The 19303-nt window shown below is 42.8% G+C and overlaps 1 protein-coding gene across 5 annotated transcripts in view; it reads right to left on the bottom strand.

Moving 5' to 3' along the window:
- Window positions 1–19303, bottom strand: part of IGF1R (insulin like growth factor 1 receptor) — a 264141-nt gene that overhangs the window by 87963 nt on the left and 156875 nt on the right. For all 5 annotated transcript variants that reach the window (XR_003094474.1, XR_003094475.1, XM_025206251.1 and 2 more), the window contains exons 3-6: window positions 13438–13750; window positions 9397–9542; window positions 6604–6748; window positions 1714–1928 (exon numbers count right to left, since the gene is read on the bottom strand). Coding sequence is in view for 3 of the 5 variants with exons in the window: in XM_025206251.1 (XP_025062036.1) it covers window positions 1714–1928; window positions 6604–6748; window positions 9397–9542; window positions 13438–13750 (819 nt within the window). In the remaining 2 variants the exon portion in view is untranslated. The remainder of the gene's footprint in view (window positions 1–1713; window positions 1929–6603; window positions 6749–9396; window positions 9543–13437; window positions 13751–19303) is intronic.

Here is a 19303-nt window from a genome sequence, read left to right as displayed (position 1 = left end):
GCGTAACTCTCTACCTAGAGCAGTACAACAAGGACATGACCTCCCAGCACTGACCAAGCAGACAGTTGGATGAGCTAGAGGCAAAGATCCATTCCAGACTTGGAGTATAACTGACAAGCTTTCTGGAGAGGAAACTGCCTGGCCAGGTGTGCGGGTGGATCTGCACTCCCAGCACAAGGGCTGGCAGGTGATCCATGGGCAGACAGCTAACTAGTGCTTTCCTCTATGCTTGGCTCTCCTCAGGAACCGTCAGAGACTGGGCCCCTGTAAGACCTGCTGGGATGTCTACACAGTGGACCCTCTGGCTCATGCGCTCCCACTGAGCTTTTGCAGGCCCCAAGCACTCAAACCCTGTAATGTCCGTCTACCCCAGGTGATCTAAATTTCTATGGTGTACAAGATTCAGTGGCATCCGTAGCACTGCAAATGTAATATTTGTCCAGTCAGCAAAACTCTGAAAATAAAGTGGTTTTTACCCTCATGCACTGGCACTAATGGAGCTTCTGTCCATCCGAAAGCATTTTAGTTTTCATCAATTCTTTTGCCACACACCCTGCTTGGAGAGTCAGGAAACTTTTTGCACCAAACAGGCAGTGGCTGGCAATCGCCTCAGTGGTAGCAAGGACTGTGCGTCTGCAGTTCCTACAGGACTGCAAGCACCCAGCCTATTCAGTGTAAGAACACTTGCACAACAAGAATTATTGCCATCTATGCTGGCTCATCATGCCTAGAGAGACATTTGGTGGCTTAGATATCCCAGCTTTTTTAACACAACCCATTAACAAGAAGACTCCCCTTATAAACATCTTAAAATAACTCAATTCCTAGCATACAACTTAACAGGCAAAATATATACCAGGAACTTGCAGGGTGCCAGGCCCATAAGTGATCTTTTCTTAACTATCTTTAAAATGGAAGATCATTTTTATATTTGTCTGCAGAACAACAGGAAAGATGCAAAGACCTCCTGAAGTTCACAGGAGTTATTCCATCAATTTGAAACAAGTCCCTTGAGAAGATCTCTGCATGGCTCCAACCCAAATATAAAGGAACCATAACTTTGAAATGTTGAGGAACTGGAAATGCCGCTTTGAAATTGGAAACAAATAACTGAGAATAAACAAAAGTAAGTTACTCTGAAATGCAAATTTATAGCAGCTGATAAATGGAAGTGCTCACCATCAGGGACAGTAGGAGCATGAATTAACAAAGTATCGATACTTAACCAACTGCTTTGCATTGAAAAAGACGTTGAAACAAACATTTCAGCAGTTGTCTTCTTGAAATCACTCCCCATCTCCAGATATATAGCATTGTTAGACGGTTTAGAAGCTCCCTTAAGGAGAAATATTTAAAAGACTAGACAAACTACATAATAGTCAGGGGTGAAAAAAAGTTACTAGCAGAACTGATCACTCATAACTTGGGTATTTCTAGCTATGCTGCTGTTACTATACGAATTGCTGTTGTGAAAAACTGATAATAGTTAAATAAACTATTTTCTTAAGTGACTCAGCAGCACTGTTTTCAGCTGCTATGTAACAAGCTGGCTCTTTGCAGGGCACCACTGAGCCCTGAACCACAATTTGGGGATTCTTAAAATCAAATCAAGTATTTTAGCTGCTAACTTCTGGATTTCATGATCTTCATTATCATGCTTTCAAGTTAAATAGAATGAGGGCTTGCTTTAAGTTTGCTTTATCTCTGACTTACAAGAGGCTCTTTCACCATTGTTCCTGGGATTTATATCTCCTTTGCTCTGCCGCCCCTTGGTTCCCGACACATCCTCCATGCGGTAAATTTCAGAAACACACAGCTTGGGATTAAATGCAAAGTACATTTTGCCTTCCTTGATGGTCAAATTGTGGTGGTTCCAGTCCCACAGCTGCTGCAAATTCTGGTTGTCCAGAACATAGAAAGAGTAATTCCTACAATGAAACATTTAAAAGCAAGTTAGTTTTATCACCAGTTCATGGGCTGCTCCCATACAAAGCATCTGAGCCAGGCAAAACTCCATTTTTTTTTTTTATGACATCTCTGACTAACCACGTGAACTGAATATATCCTCTATTCCACAGTATCCAGAACGAATACACCTGGAATCTCTTTGGTCCATGGGCACACACTCATTTAATGGCACGTTGACATCTGTTCCCTGATCCCAACAATAGCCCCTCCTGCCCTGCCATACATGCATGGCAGGACAAGCAATTCTGGAATGGGGGAAATCGGATCCAAACAGCAACACTACTACTTGCCACTGCAGGAGGCAGCCAGGATCATAATCCTGGGCTCCTCCTGAACTGACCAGTGAAAGCCAGATGCCCAGTGAACAGGTGTAGTGCTGAGATTGGGACCCAGAATCAGCCGACTGTCAGTCTCAGCCAGAGGACCACAATGGAGCCAGGTGGAGATAACCAAGGCTGTCCCAGGGCTGGAGGTGTCAACCAGGCCCCGCCATGCAGCTGACCTCAGGCTTCATCATGGGGGACCTGCCATGCATTCACTTTAAGGAGCGATAGAAACCAGCAACATCATTACATGTCTTTTCTGAAATACTTGCGGTTGGTTTTGCATTTTGTGGTACCATTAATAATTGCCTGAATGGCTGGAGGAGTTACTATTTAAGAAGCGTTCAACAGGTTAATCGTGTCTTGACTGTAATGCCTGGCAAGGGCCTTTAGCTGACAAGAAGTACAATTGCTCTAAGTTGGCTAATGGAGTTGAAAAGGGAGCACGTATGGGTTACAGTCAAATTGAACGCATTTTGCCAGGAGGGAAAATATTTACAAGTGCGATGCAGAGCTGCACTACGCACCAACAGCCGGTGTGTATTTTGGACATTGACTTCTTTGCAGTCAATGAACAAGAATTATCCTTGCAGCAGCCTGTGCAACATTAATGAGATGAACATGCACTATCATCAGTCATGCAAGTAAATAATTGCAGATAAGCTTTTCAGGAAAGACCCAAAGCAAGAGGCAGTTAACTTACAAAGCAGCTTCACAGCCTTAAAACCTAGTTTAAGAAATATGTAATGCCAGCCATCTCATCTCCGACCCACAACAGTGGTAATTGGTTTTTGAAATAGATATGTTTTAAAGAGACGTAACTAAATTTTCGGACAACCAAGTGACTAGAGTGGAGTAAGCGCTTGCTGGTGTTTTAGACAACTGCAAACAGATTGGGCAAGAGTTGCAAGTAACTGTGGATCATACATTAAAACCATCTGCACAAGTTTGAACAGAAGTTTAAGGCAAGGAAAACAAGTCCTAGGGCTCATCTATGCACTGTAAGTATAAATTACTGGAAGTTATTCTGGCATTATCCAATGCACCAGTGAAACCACATTTGCAAAGTTGTACACAGTCACAATCACAAGATAGGTAAACGCCTTGCACAGACCAGAGAGAATGCTGCTGCAGAGGGCAACTGAAGTGCACTCAGGGCTTCGGAGGTATAAGTTATAAATAAAGATTATATCAAAACTTGGCCTCTACAGCCGTGGAAAAGAGTCAAGATGCCAAGGAAGATAGCGTGGAAAGAATAAGAATTTCTCATTAGGAAAATGATCTGCTGTCAATCAGCTACAAACAATATCTAAAGGTATGGAGCATTAATGTTTTTAACTGTCTACTCCAAACCCAAGGTAAGTGGAAGCTAAACTGCAGCACCGTACATCCGTTCCATCCAGGGATAAGCTGCCCCCAGTTAGCTTCCACATTCAGTAGTGGGACAGGAATGAACAGATGAAATAGTTACTGCAGAACAACTCACACATGGTAAGTTCCTTCCCTCTCTCTTACTCAAACCACTCCCTTAGTCTGTTCAGAGCCATATGGAAATACGGGATGAGCTACGACTGTGAGCAGAAACACACAGTATCTTAGGGAGTTTACACACATGCTCCAAGAGGGGCTGGAGGAGGTGGGGGGTTGCTTTAATTAGAGCAACTCTGAGAGCCGCCCTAATTTAAGTGCCCCCACGCTGAAAAATGGCAGCAGGGGCACTTTAACTAAAGCTCATTCAACAAGCTTTAGTTAAAAGCGCCCCCGCTGCCATTTTTCAGTGCAGGGATGGTGATACACAAGACACTGGAGTCTGCTGGAGTATGGTAATTACCATACTCCAGCAGACTTGATTAAATGAGTCTGCTCTGATGTACTGTAATTACAATGCGTCGGAGAAGCCTTGCTACACATGTATAGACACCCTTAGGGCCCACATCTTGGGGCAAGACTTAAATAATCTGAACAGATATGCATCTTTCCTGAAGCATCCCCAGGGTAGCGCTACTTACTCTCTAGCTCCATGATTCTCAATAGGATGCCATCAAATCCATGAGGGTGCCATACAGTATTAGCACTTAGCTATGCTAACACCTATACATGATTCACAAGATAAACCCAACAGATTTCAAATAGGAATATGCAGTGTCAAAAATATTCTGACCTGCCGTGGGCTTGCCGAGTTCTTTGCAACAGAAGAACTGCTCTGTTGTTTTTCCACAGTCAAAAATAAGTGAAAGCTAATAGCTGGCATTTTCCAAGGGAGGCCTGGAGTCTAAAAAGGCTAGAACTACTGCCCTAGATGACAGGGAACCACAAGGCATACCATGCATGGGTGGCCAGGCAACTAGTATGTGTGAAGCCACTGAGGAAGGGGATTCTGTAGGAAAAACACAGCACATGATGTGCTGTGTTTATGATCATGTATTTAAAAACTATCCCCATTCATCTGATCTCAGCATCGGCAGGCCAGATTAAGTCCGTATGGGCAACCTACACATTTTTTTCTTTATTTCCCAACTCCAAGGCTTGACTTACAGTATCTTCTTTTCTTAATGTAGGTATTTAATGTGCATTATAGGTGATGCTGGCAATAGCCACTACAGTTATGGCAGAGTAATACTTCCCTGTTTTGAATTGTTAAGTCACTCTGCCAAACTAACTATACAGACTGAACTTTTCCATGCCAGGTGTCTGCCTTAGGCTGAATATTTTTGCAAATTTTATTATTTCAAATCGTGGCAGTGCCCAAAAAGTGCTTGGCCCAAAAAAAGGAAGGGACAGTCCCTAATCCAAAAATGCATAATAGCAATAATTCTTTAGCAGGAATTGATTTGGCTTCCTTCATGAACCCCAATTTTCTCCTTCTCAGCTTCACTGTTTATTTTTCCACTCTTGAATCAAAGCAATTTAATAAAGCCCAATTCATAACACCACTGTTTCCTTTCCTATTGGTTACACCTGCTGAGATGCAAGATTCCATAAATGCAATGGCTGCTTAAATTCACAGCTGCACTTAAAAAAATAAATAAATAAAAAGCAAAAGACAAATTGATAACTGTACTATCTGCATGAATATACCACATCGTTAAGTGAGCTGAAAGAGCCTTGGGCTAGGCAAAGTGACAAGGCTCTTGGATTTCCAATTAGAAACAAAGTTTGTCCAAAGAGCCAATGTTCTTATTGAAAAAGACAGCGTGCTTTTCAAGTGCAGAATGAAGAGCTGCCCTTTAACTTGCTCTGTCAGATGGTGGAATTTTAAGAATTTAAGACTGACCAAAGAGTAGCCTGAGAAAGAGAGGGAGGTTTGGAAGAATCCCTTATATTGTAACTTTATCCTGTCGGGGAAGATAAATCAGAGACATGCAACCTTTCCCATGACCTTCCCACCACCTTTTTCCTAAACAACTGCCCCAAATTCTTAGTTTACTAGTTTTCTTATTAGCAAGAAAGGCTCATTCCTCCTACAGGGGAGTGATTTAAACTTGGGTAACTATTTTATTTGGGGAAGAGACAGAGCACAGCAGTTTCCTGGTGGAAAGTCATCCCTACCTCAGCACTGCTAACTTCACTTCTACAGAATGCAAACCTCCTTTCCTCCTCCTTCCAGTCACCTACTACTCCTGGATCTGTTGTGTACAGAAACGGCACAACATACTGTTAAAAGTATATCATATGTTATTTTATGGAGTCAAAGCAATCCCGGAAGCTGATCAGTAAACATTTCAATAGACCAAGATTACTTTCCAGGCCCAAACTCATTGTCTAGGTTAAGAGAATTGGTTTCTTCATAGCACTCTGTGGAAGGCTCATTTGTGCAGTTCCTGAATACTCAGATTAGTTCCAGGTACATGCCCTGATCTTTTAGTTAGTGAAACTGCTATTCTTCTCTAGGTGACATTTCCATAGACCTCAGTTAAGGATGCAACACTAACAAATTGCAATGACAAAAGAGCAATGACTTCTGATTTCAGAATGCACTGGAGCATCAAAAGCAGAACACGTCTAGGATAAAAGCAAAAACTGCTTAGATATACAGCATCTCCCAAAGAAAATCTTTCTGCAGGAGAAAAACAGCAGCAGTGTTCCCATAAATATAATTTTTAATATACTCATCCAACTGCTTGCATGCTAGTGAATCAAATGAATGATGATGGTGCAATGGTAGTAAGTAGAAGACAAATACTGCATGTTAGTGGAAGTGAAGGCTGTATAAATGGTACAAAAGTATTCATTAGAAGACATATTTTCCATGCCTTTCTGTTAGGCTGAAACTGCCGCTACAAATATAATCTCGCTCAATTTGAGCACTTACCCATCCAGCTGTTCCTCTCCCAAAATATACCGGAGATTCTTTAGGAAAGATAAGGAAACCAGTGCATGCGAATGGCGAATCTTCACATACCCAGTGACCGTCTCAATCAGGCCCATGAAATTCTCCAGCTCTGAAGCAATATTATCTGCATTAACAGGAAAGAAAATGAGTGCTATTAACATATGCAACGGTACAACCTTAACTTTACGTTTTGCTTCGCTCAGAGATTGCATAACAAAAGGAAACATTGATATTTGCTGCTTTTGTCAACAAAAAAAGATTTGCCTTGCTGCAAGCCAGCATATATTATTTACCTATGCAAGCAGACAGGTGGAGTACAACACTTTAGAGCTCCATTCATAACTTTTATATCGATGTGCCTTCCTTTGCACAGATATTCCACACTTGTCCCAGACCCAAATTCTGAGCTGTCAACAGCCAATCTCTAGGCCAAACTGAACAGACTCTTGTAAATTTAGGCATCTGTGAAACTGCCACTGCTGTTACACACTATGACAGAGGTAAAACCCATTAATTAGCTCAAGATGAAATGCTCCGCTGAAGAACATGGCATCAGACCAGAGATTAAGCGAAGTCAGAGAGAGTTATGCTACTGTCCTAAGCAAGCAACAAGGATATTGCTATTTTAACAGACCTTCAAGGGGAAATTCACTGAAGCCACTGTCCCCATGTGAGGAACACGATGCCTATAAGAAATGCCATTGTGGACAGCAGCTATAAGAATTTAAAGGCCAGCTTTTAAAGGGTTAAAAGGTGAACTGAGCTTAATGGGGGGGGGGAAGGGGGGGCAGTAAGCACAAAATGTTGCCTACAGCTTGTTCAGTATGGTTTGTATCAGCAAGGGCTGGGGAACTGCTGATTTATGCAGTCACTGTTCTTAAAACACTTTGGTTCCAGGTACAACATGAGCTGGCAGAACTGAGGACAAAACTGTAATGATATCTTCGTGGACCAGGGCTGGCGCCAGGTCTAGGTTGTACAAGGAGGGTCACAGGGAACATCCTCTGAAGTGGAAGAGGATACATGGACTTGGTCCCCCAGTCAGGAGACTAAAGCTAGATTAAGTTGTGGGCATGGTTCAGACTAGTGGTAGGGGTCTACCGAAAATGGTGGGTGGACTTACCAATTTTTTCAGGTTGATCATGGTGTAAAGTTCTCATTCCACCGTCATTTTGCAGCTGTCCCACCCCCCAGCACTGATCGACAGAGAGGCCCCACCCCTTGGCGCTGACTGGCAGAGAAGCCCTGGGGGAAGAGGGGGTCAGCCGCCATCTTGATGGCTGGCTGCCCTTCGTGCAACCCTGCCCTCAGCACTTATTGGCAAAGAGGACTTGGGGGGGATGGGATGGGACAAGGGGCCACCATTTTGACTTCTGCTGCCCTTTGGCACCGATTGATGGAGAAGCCCTGGAGGGGTAAAAGGACCGAGGGAGCAGCTGTCACTAGGGAGCCAGCATATTTATTTTAAGGGGTTTTTTTGGTTTATTTTGTGGATTTTGCGGTTTCTGCAAAATTTGCAGAACTGCAAATTAAGTATACTGCTAATTATCAGCAATCAGGCAAGCAGTTAGCTGCATTACCCTGAAGTTCGTTGGAAGGCAGGGCAGTGCAGCACTTCAGAGACTAACTTGTTCAGAGACGCGTGAGCTTTCGTAGGCTACAGGTCACTTGATCAGATGCCATGAAACCATCTGTGACACCATATCTATGTTATCATAGCAGCTGACAAAGTAGGCTGTGGCCTACAAAAGCTCACACCTTTCTGAACAAGTTAGTCTCTAAAGCTGCTGTGCCGCCCTGCCTTCCAGCTAACTTCAGGCTAACACAGCTACCTACCTGGCTGACTGCAGCTCATCTGAGCTGTGCACAGCTTTAGTCGCCTAGTTGATGGACAAACTCCGTGTACCCTCTTCCACTTCAGTGAGGAAGATGCCACACTGCACCGTCTTCTGCCTATTGATAGTCAGTCGCTTACCACTTTAAAGAGCTGGGAAAGGATATATTTAAAATTATCTTCAGTTCCCTGGGAAGATATACACTTGATCTGAGCCTTCTAGAGGCCGAGAAGCGATTTCATTTCTTCTAAACATGAAACTGGCCAAAAATTGTGTTACCATAGAGTGCTCAGGAGCATAAATCTGTTACTTAGCGACCCGCATGGAGTGACTGAAGTAAATGTTGTTCAAGGTCCCGGAGAAGACAAGACTGTCCTTGCAGATGTGAAATATAATAAGACAATCCACTCACAGCTCTTTTTAACCCCTTGGCTAGCCATAAGCAGGAAACCTAGCACTCCTCAGGCTACAGGACACAGGCACAAAACTCAAGGCACTCCAACCTACACTCACCCTTGAAGGCATTTGGATGTTTATTTCAAACCAAAAAACTAATAATGGCTTTGAAGCTTGACATCTGTTGGAGCGTTCCCAACTGATGAATCACTGTTCTGACAAACCGTATCCAGAGTTCATTTCTGTTTGGACACGCCTCGGAAAGGGCCAAAACAACGAGGAGAGCAAAAGAGGTGTAGTGTTGGATTTGACTGATTTGGTTACTTCGCGCACAGTGGTTCAGCACCTGGATGAGGTGCACCAAATGGTGTGCTGGACAGTCCTGACATAAGTAGGAAACTAGCAACTGCTTTAAGGACCTTGCTTTCAGTATTGGTCTTTAGAGTTCTTATCTTTGTACTGACATGTGTGCACGCACATACACATGCACACACTAACATTTAAGAACCTTGACAAAAGCTCCAAAAAGGAGAATACTTACTCCCACGGCGGATGTTAATAAGCAGATTCCCCTTGAGGACAGTGCACCCCTGCAACATCTGCGCTGATGTGACAGAATCAATGGTCTTCGTTTTCTCCTCCTCGCAGATTTTTGGGCAAGGCCCTTCGCAAGGGCTGCAGAACATGCTGGTGGGAAGGAAGAGAGACCAGAAGTAAGACTTGTGGCTTTCACAACACAGTCGGCTGATCTGACATTGTTTTGGAAGAGCTTCTCTATTTGCAACATCAGAAAGCACACATTTTTCAAGCTGGGAAAAAGACTGCTTCTCCTGAAATGTGTTTCATGCTTTAGGGTTGTTGGTTGTAGCCGTGTTGATCTAAGGACATGGATAGGCAAGGTTCTTTGGGTAGACGCAGAATCTTTTATTAGACCAACTAAATAGTTGGAAAAATTGTTATTTGCAAACTTTTGGGCACAAACACCCTTCTTCAGACATAAGAGTCTGGTGGTGAACTGTGTACTGTCCTGGATTTTGGCTTCTATTCTACCCAAGAGAGCACACAATTCACCAGCAGACTCTCTCTATGTCGGAAGAAGGGTGTTTGTGCCTGAAAGCCTGCAAACAACAAGTTTCCCAACTATTTAGCAGGTCTAATAAAAGATACTACATCTACTCAAAGAACCCCGTCTCCTGAAATACGACTGTCTCCTAATTCCATGCACCTACGACTGTATGGTGCCACCGCAGTGATCCTGGGCAGAGGCACACAGCTGTAATTACCAGAAGAGTTAAATACATTATCAGCAGTAGAGGAAGTGATTCCTTAATATACTATCTGCAAATCAGTTTGTGAAATGCTCTGGGATCCACCTAGATGAAAAGCCTATGTCCCTGCCCTTGCATTTTTACACTTCATGCAGCAATAAGGGCAAATCAAAGAACACGGGAGAGGTCACACACTGCCCTCTCTCACATATGGGCGACACTTCACTAATAACGAGGTGAGGCTAAAGGTTTTGAAGGAACCCAACTCCCAATAAAATTCAGCAGAGGCTAGGCACCCTACTCCATTAGGCACCTTGGAAAAACTTCAGCCTTCTTCCAATTGGGCCAGGGCTAACACTTGAAACACTGTTTTTACTTACTGTATCGTTCAAATTGGTAACCATCTCGACACAAGTCTATCCACATTTTCTGGCTGAATTGTAGGAAAGTAAGTTTTCCCCTCAATAGAAGTTGGCAACTACTGGTGAAGAACAGCTTCTGCTCTTACAAAAAGCCCACAAGGGAATCAAATAACCAGGGAAAGGACCCAAAGGGTTAAATGAATTAAAAATACTAAAGTAAAACTAAAACATTTGACTTGGTATTTTTATTGCATACTCAAAAACACTGGGTACAAGAGTCAAGATGGGGGGGGAAGGGAAGGACAATTTGAAGTTGACCCCACATATTAGTCAAGTGCAATTTTTATGGTCCTTTTGAAGGGGGAAAAAGGGTATAATTAAACCTCTGCAGTAGATTACCACTTTGTGGAAACAAAAGCAAGCAACAGGAAAGAAAACCCAGGTTCTGGAGACAAAAGCCCTAGATCACACAGTGGTGTGCAAGGGCTTCCTATTTATTGCCTAAAAACGGTAACCGGACCCACTTTTGCTTCAGCTTCGAGAAACCAGTAACCTGATACAACAGTTGTTTTCCAGGCACAAACAATGAAAGGAAGGAGCTTCCATGACTCTGTCGTGAGCTCCCATTTCAAATGCTACACCAGAACGTGCCATTAGCCACTAAGAGCTGCAGGCACGGGCAAGAGGCACTCGAGTCAGAGTCGGTGTCAGGAGAATGAGAGCAACTCCCCACGTCTGCAACTACTGGTTAAAATAGTCTCTGGGAACCTGGGGGATAAAACATTCACTGGCCTTGAGTTACAACTCTCTTTAGTCTTTGCCGCGAAGGCAGAGCTTTGATAAGATAAGCTGTCTGGCACAGTGGCTTTTATGAGAGTGTTTTTAAAGCGGAGAATAAGAGCCGCTCGGGAAGACAGCAAGGAAAAAAGTTTTGCAGGTAAATATCTGGCCCCAAGCTAGCACAGAGCTGCATTGTTTGCATCTGAATGTCAACTGGAGGCTTTCCAAGGAAGGTGTTTGTCTGGATGACATTCACTCTCCGGAAGGCAGGGCAGGGTGGCACCTCTCCCTCGGAAACAGCATAGGCTCCTACACTCACCACACGCAACTCACCTGCCCAAATAAAGGTGAAGCCTGGATACAAACTACAAAAAGCCCAAGGAGTCCAACAGTCCTAAGAGATCTCCCTTATGCCTGAAGATGGGTGTTTGTGCCTGAAAGCTTGCAAAGAACAATTTCCCAACTAGTTAGTTCGCCTGACCACGTCTACCCAAAGAACCCTGTCTGCAAGAAAGTCAAAGGCTTTATAGGAACAAAGGGTTAATAGGTGGGCATCTAAAATTGTTTTCTTGGCCACTGAATAAACTAGGAAATGGGAAACATATATCAGGCCACATTATTTTAAATTCCAAGAATTATTGACGAGCCACGGTAATTTTCATGGGAAAAAAAAAAATGCATTCCCTACAACACCGTGAGCTGCTGTGCTATTTTATAACCGCCTGTGCTAGCGTTCTGTTCTGAAGTGGTGCTGGTGTCTTCTAAGAGCAAAGTAAATTAAGTGAATAAATCTACAGGCAGCAACAAAGCTAGGCACTTGGCTAAAGCACACAGGCCAGAAGCAGAATACAAGCATGCACAGAACAATTAATGTGTGGGAAACAGAAACGATCTGCTCACTGGGTGGCAACACAGAGCAGAACCCCTTTCTGACTATTTCCTGATGTTTCCACATATCTCTTCCAGCCCAGCTTGGTTTTCGCTGGGCAGTTTTCTAATTTCAAAATCCGGTCCCACACTGTGCCGACTGCTGGATATGAAAAGCTATGAAAGCTTGGGCCGTGTCTCTTGCACAAAAATGCAAGACTGTGGCTGGGGCAAGACTGGGTTGTGGTGACAAGATTGCCACAAGGAAATCAAACTCCGCTAACTGCTTGCAACCCATTAGGCATTGAGACAGTGAGGTACCCAAAGCCAGACCCATGCCATACAATAATAAAAGTGATGGTTAAAATTGTTGGCAGAGACCTAAAACACTCATCACATGTGTAACTCCAAGCTAAGAAAGCCAGAGAAAAAAGCTGAGCCAGTAGAGGCAAGCAAACTATATAGGCAGGCAAGGTACTTTGGGTAGATGTGATATCTTTTATTAGACCCAAGTAGTTGGAAAGAAGTTTTTAGCAAGCTTTCGGGTGCAGTCACCCTTCTTCAGGCATAGGGAGTCTCTGCTGGTCTGAGACTCCAAGGAATGAGAGAAGCTAAGTGTGGTGGGATGTCAGTGAGACTGTAAATAGGTAGAAATTAGGAAAACAAAAGGTGAAGCAGGGAAGGGGGGTGGGAAAGCAGGAGAAAGAAAAGCCGAAGGTGAGTAAGGGAAACACTAGTGGTAGTAATTCAAGGTAGACAAGAGGCTGTCTGAAAAGGGAAAGGGCTGAAAATTAGGAAGAGAAAGGGCAGAAAAGTAGGGGAGGGGAAAACCAAAAATCTCTTTGCAGCTAAGATAATGCAAGGACTAATAGCTCATTTTATACTGGGAAAGAGTCTTTATTCTGTCATTTGGTTTTGTAACGTTGGTTTTCTGTCATTTAGTTTTGTAACTTGTTGGTAGTTATTAAAGCAAGCCTTTCTGCTATTCATCAACTGAGTGTTGTGTCAGTTCTCAGAGTGCTCGGTTTAAAAACCCATTTAAGTGCAACACCAAGTTCCCTTAATTCTCACCTGAAATGTGAGCTAAAAATGCTCAGCACCAGGCAGGACTATGCCTTCAGAGATGGGTAACTAGGTCTGAGTGGAGACCTTCTCTTGTCATACTGCCACAGGATAATCCCCCCCTCCCCAATGGGCTTGGGGATTTCCCTCTTATATACCCCCTCCACACTTCATGACACACTTTGCAATCAAATAGGAGGGAATACTCCAGAAATATGGCAGGCAGCCCAATCACCGAATTACCTTTGGCTCCCATTGCGTATGAATCCAGAGGGACACTCGGCCATGCACTCGTCATTGTGGATCACAAACCTCTCGTATTCACTTAGCTCTGAGGTAGGGACTTCAGCACACTCTTCTTTGGTGACGCAGCGCCAGCCTTCGAACTTGTAGGTGTTGGGGGGGCAAACGGGCACACAGACTCCGTTGCTGAAGTAATTGCGGCAGGCCACGCAAGCCGTATTGTTGTCGGGCGCAGTGCAGCTTCCCAAGCACTCGGGGTGGCAACATTCGTTCTGGTCTGTGCAGGCTCGCTTGCCACAAGAGCTGGGGCACACTGCAAAGAGAGAGCACAAGGCAAGGGCTGAGCCAACATCATTTAAAAAGCAGCAATGTAAATATGGTCTAAGCTCATATTCCACTGGGTCTAGAAATTAAAATACAAGCAAAGGAAATAATGAGGAAAACTGTTGAAAGTGAGGCCAATGCACGGATAATGGAAACAAGTGAAGACTGGAAACCGTTTGATAGCCCTGATATTCTTCTGAGTACTGACTTACTGTCTTTGAGAGCTTTTTTCTTTTTTTTTTTTCCTGGTCTTTCCAATTTGTATTTCAAATTGGTCTTTTACTGGCAACTAAACCAGCCTCCTTTAAAACAACTTAATTGCGCTTGTGCAATAAAGCCTTACTATACTGCAGCACACATGGTTAGGCTGACCCCAACACAGCATCCCAATATCACTTTTGTAGGCAAAATGAGATGTAATGAAGTGCAGATGCTACACATGAAATACTATGCAATGGGAGTTATGATTCCTCCCTCTCCTGAAGGGTGTCATGCATTTCAGCCTTCCCCCAAAGGGGGAATCATACTTGTTCACATCATATCACACTTGTGACAAGAAAAGCATATTTATTTAAGCTCCAGAGTTTGGAGGTGTGGGCATTAGAGCTTGGGGGGAAAAATGAACAAGCAGCAGGGCCTTCAATAGACAATCTTACTATTGTTACATCAAAAGAAGTGGCGGCATTTATACTTACGTAACAACATTTTGATTACAGCGTTGTATGGCCTTTTAGCCATGCTAGCTGTATGCCAGAGGCTCTGTAAATAAACACAGATAGGAAATCTGGTTTTCATTAGGTAACTGTTTTCCACTTTCTAACTTGACTAGAAAACAGTACCAATACCGACAGCATAAAACAACACTTCAGGATTAGAGGCCAAGGAAAGTAACGCCTACCTGACTAGAAAGCAGTTAACATCCTAAAGCAAAAGAGACTACATGTCCCCAAACAACCGACGTGGATGAAAACCGCCAAGATAGCACAGCAGATTCTATGCCAGCCTGCACATTTTCTCCCTGCTCCCACCCAATCTGCTACATAATCTGCTAGGCTGTTGTTCAAAAAGAGAGAAAGGGACCCATAGCGTGAGAGTGCAGAACAATCTCTCTCTCATCCCACCCACAGCACAGCCTGCAAAATGGTACCTGCAAAATTCCACCTTCAAAGTGAACTTGTTTCAATGTGCATGAAAAAGTTCAAATCCGAGAGCTTTTGATCAAGCTGTTTCAAGGTAACTGACCAAACTCCTTGATTTCATCAACCTTAGGATATGGTTCCATGTTTTCATATGCCCGTCATATGCACCCTCTACAACACACAACCCCAAGCATGCTAGAGAAGGCGGGCATGGGTGGGATATTAATATTAAGCAATTCAAAACAAAAATGTGCTTGACATAACCACCCATACTTTGTAGGATCTAGACACTCCGATGCCAAGTCTCAGTCACGGAAGGCCGCTAGCTAACGGTTTTGAAGTGCCACGCTACTTCAGAATACCATATTTACTCGAATCCAAGATGAGGTTTCCCCCCCCCTTCTTCTGTCAACAGGAAAGAAAACAAGCATCATCTTGGATTTGAGTACCAGGGCTCCTACTCTGCCCCAGCTCCAATTTCAGGTCAGAGCCAAAGAAGCTGGAGTTGTTCCTGCTGCCACCACCAGCAGCAGCAATCTGGTATGTGTGAGTGAAAGGCCAAGGCTAGGGTCCAGAATGGGTGGCAGCCCGAGTCAGGAATGGGTGGAGGAAATGGGTAACAGTGCAGGTCAGGGTTCAGGTGGGGGATAAGGAACAGCTGTGCAAGTGGGGAATGGGACAGCAATGCGGGTGGGGGATTGGGCAGCAGCCAGGGGTAGGGATCAGGTGAGGGGACAGGCTGCAGAAGGCACAAGCAGAGGGATGGGGAGAGCATAGTGTGAGGGTCAGGCTGCCTGACTTCTCCCCATCCCCTCTCTAATTGGGAACAAATTTAAGATGACCCTTCAATAATTATCTCCTATATATGGAAAATTATAAAATAAACGTATAATTTTCTACGTATAGAATCGGGGGGAAGGTCCATCTGAAATACCAAGTTGGCTTGGATTCAGGTAAATATGGTACATCTGTAAACCTAGCATCAGCGAGGTTCCATGTTTAATGATCACAGTGGTTTCTACATCAAATATGCTCCGGTTTACCAGATTTTTAACTGCCAACCCCACAAATTCAAATCTGGGATCCAAGTGCCATGTGGGAGCCTTTCTCCCTTGCACACTACCACCAGGAACAACGACTGTACAAGGCGAGTTCTCTCTGCAATTAGTACAGGGCAATCCCAGTCTTGCATATTGACTCTTGTATGTCACTAATGGAACAAGAACTTATCTGACTCGCAATGCAGGCAGACAGGACTCAACTCCTGCCGATACCAATGCTGTTGCATGAAAAGGTGCCGACAGAAACATCACTTTTCAGAGTCAAAACCGACCAGGAATAATACAAACAAGAGGACGGAAAACCATTTGAAGAGAAGTGCTGACAGACCCGTCAGTAACGCAGTGCTGGTGAGGCCCACATAAATGTTGCACAAAGATGACTAATGTATACACATCAAAAAAAGTGTCCTTTAAAACCGTATTTTCATTCTACTCCAAACACAACCTTAAATAACTGTAACACCACATGTATTATCTGTCCCCAAACCAAAAACACCATCCCTGATCCTTCTTCAAGACAAGAGAGGATAAGAGCCCAACACTGAAAGATCATGCAAAGCCTTAAAAAACATGCCAATGTCTTTGATAAAGCAAAGCCGAGAAAAATACAGCACATGCATATTGACCAGTGGTATTACAATTTGCCCCAGGACAAATGAGTAAAGTGCCTCACTCGGCATCGTAAGGGTGCCTAGATGCTGGCCTTGCTAGACTGCTGTAAACTCAGGCTCATCTTAATGTATATAAATATTATTAGTGTTCAGGACTATTAAGGGATTTCTTGAAAAACCCTGGGCAGTACGTCTCGCCAGCAGATGGATTGCTGCTCCGGGTGAGTGCCAAACTTAGATTTAGTATGGTAACTAGATTTCCAGTTCACAACCCTACTAAGAAAAAAAAAGCCCCGTTGCCTCCGTGAGCAAAGTTCACTGCTAGATTTATTACAGCAACATTCTGTGATTTTTGCTTTTAATTGGACAGACATTTCCAAAAAACAAAAGGCAGCTGCACAAATAGTACAGATAAATATAGCACAAAAAGATCCAATTTATTTCACTCCTGGGGAAAGACCTTTATGTTTCCTCAAGCCCTCGGCTAGTTGTGAACAATCTAGCACAGAAACAGTCTTCCCTCACATTGTGTGGTGAACTCTGCCTCTGAGCTACAAAAAAAAAAAAAAAAAAAGCAAGCTGAACCATGAAAGACACAGAACTGAACTTGAGGACGTTGGTATTTTGTAAATGTTGAAAAAAAAATTAGCAGTTTGAACAAAAGCTCTTCTAAAACTGTTACTCATTTAAACTTAGCATGAAGAATTTCTTTTTGACAGCTCAGAAGCTTCACTTCTCCACCAAATTTGTCGTTATGGTCCTTTTACAAATTTCACTGCACTTCGCAACAATTTAAGGGGACAACTGAGTTACCCATTTTCTTTAAAAAGGTTGAAACAACAAAGCTGCCTGTGTGCCTGTCCTATACATACCAACCAATCTAAAATTTGCTTTTACTCTTACCATTCCTCTCAACAAAGTCCCAGCTAGCATTTATATTGAGATTTAGAGCCTACAGAGGGCAAATTTCCCTTTCCCTAATTTCAGAGGAAAACTGAGCACCACTAACTGGGGAGAGGAAAAACAGAAAAACGTGAATGAAAATTCAGAGCTTGTAAAGATGTATTAAACATCCAAAAAGCTACTATTAAAATGACAACCTGGGCTAAAATTCCCAAAGCAGAAATAAAAGGGAGCTATGAAAAGGCAAAGCAGAGATGTATTTTAAAATCAGAGATGATTAATATAAACTAGTATAAATTAGAGATTCTTAAATACAGAAAACTGATAAGGGAAGAGAAAGACGTCAAGGAAAAAACTCCATAGCTGACAAACTAATGGATAATTCGTAGTGTAAGATTACTAGAAAAACTAAAAATTGTAGCAATGTTATAGATTCACTTTTAGCTGGAGAAGATAAAAAATTGTTAACAATGCCAAAAAGGGAGAAGTGCTCAATGATATTTTTGTTCTGTATTAGGAAGCAGCAACAGGATGTACTCTTTCACATGATTAGAAACAAGCATTTTCCAGTTTGTTAATAAGAAAGAAGAATGTTCAACACAACAGCTATGAAGAACAAACATTTTTTAAATGGGCATTTCTGGGCATTTACAAGAATTATAAATGTCAACCTACAAACGCTGATTTTTAAGAAGTGTCTGAATAGCAAGGAAATTCCACAAGCGTGCCAATGAAGTGCTGATACCCAAGAAGGTGCAAAATGACAACCAGAATAACTCTTGGATGGTTAACTTAACATGAATCCCAGGCAAAATAAAAGAAAAGCCGATATGGATTAATTTGATAAAGAACCAAAGGACAGGAGTACTACAATTTCTTTTTGTTTGTTTAAACAAAGATAACGGGGCTTTTCAGAACTATCTGACTTTATTCTTTGATGAGACCACAAGTTTGTCTGATAAAAGATAACTGCACAAATTTAAGGCACTTCAATTCTTATGAGATTTTTGACTTGGTATATGGCAATATTTGGATAAGATATGTCACTATACAGTACCAATAAAGAGGAAAGCTGGAAAACTGGAGAGAAGGCAGAAAGGGGCCACAAAAATAGCTGAGGGAAAATTGTGAGGGAGATGCACTTGAAGAACTCAACCTGTTTAGCTCATCAGAAAGATGGAAAGGTGACTTGGAAGATGGTTATACACTGTAATCAAGGGGGGGTGTGTACTGGATACACAAGAGGTCTTTCCTCTTGTAAAAACCAATGACTGGAAGCTGAAGACAAAGAATTCAAATAAGTAAGGGGGGGGGCGGGGAAGGAGGGTTAATTAAACACTAGAACAAAGCTCCAAGGAAAGTAGTGGATTCTCCATCTCAAGATCTTCAAATGGAGTCTGGGTGCCTTTCTGGCAAATATGCTTTATTCAAAACACAAGTTATTGGATTCAGGACTGTAGGAACTTGGTGAAATGTAATGATCAGTGATATAATGGACATGGGACTAGATGATCTAATAGTCCCTCCTGGCTCTTAACTTTATGAAGTTATGTATTACGTAAGTGTTGCATTAATTCATGGACAGTCACTAAATTAGGGTTGGTAGAATCTAACCTCACATAAGTGCTTTTCCCCTTATTTAACTACTGACACCTGTTGTGAGGCAGAAATTGTGGAAAGCATACCACTAGCAATATTTGCTATGTTTAACTGATAAAATAACCACGGCATTTTCCAAAGTGAGAAAATTGAAGACACAGCATTATTCTTCTCCCCAAAAAAGCAATCTAGTTCAGCAGAGACATCTAGAACTAGATACAAGTGAAAG

The sequence above is a fragment of the Alligator sinensis genome, unplaced genomic scaffold (genome assembly GCF_000455745.1).
Source record: "Alligator sinensis unplaced genomic scaffold, ASM45574v1 scaffold1004_1, whole genome shotgun sequence".
Classification (NCBI taxonomy): Eukaryota; Metazoa; Chordata; order Crocodylia; family Alligatoridae; genus Alligator; species Alligator sinensis.
The sequence above is the reverse complement of the archived record's forward strand: the minus strand, read 5'-3'. Positions and strand labels throughout refer to the sequence as shown.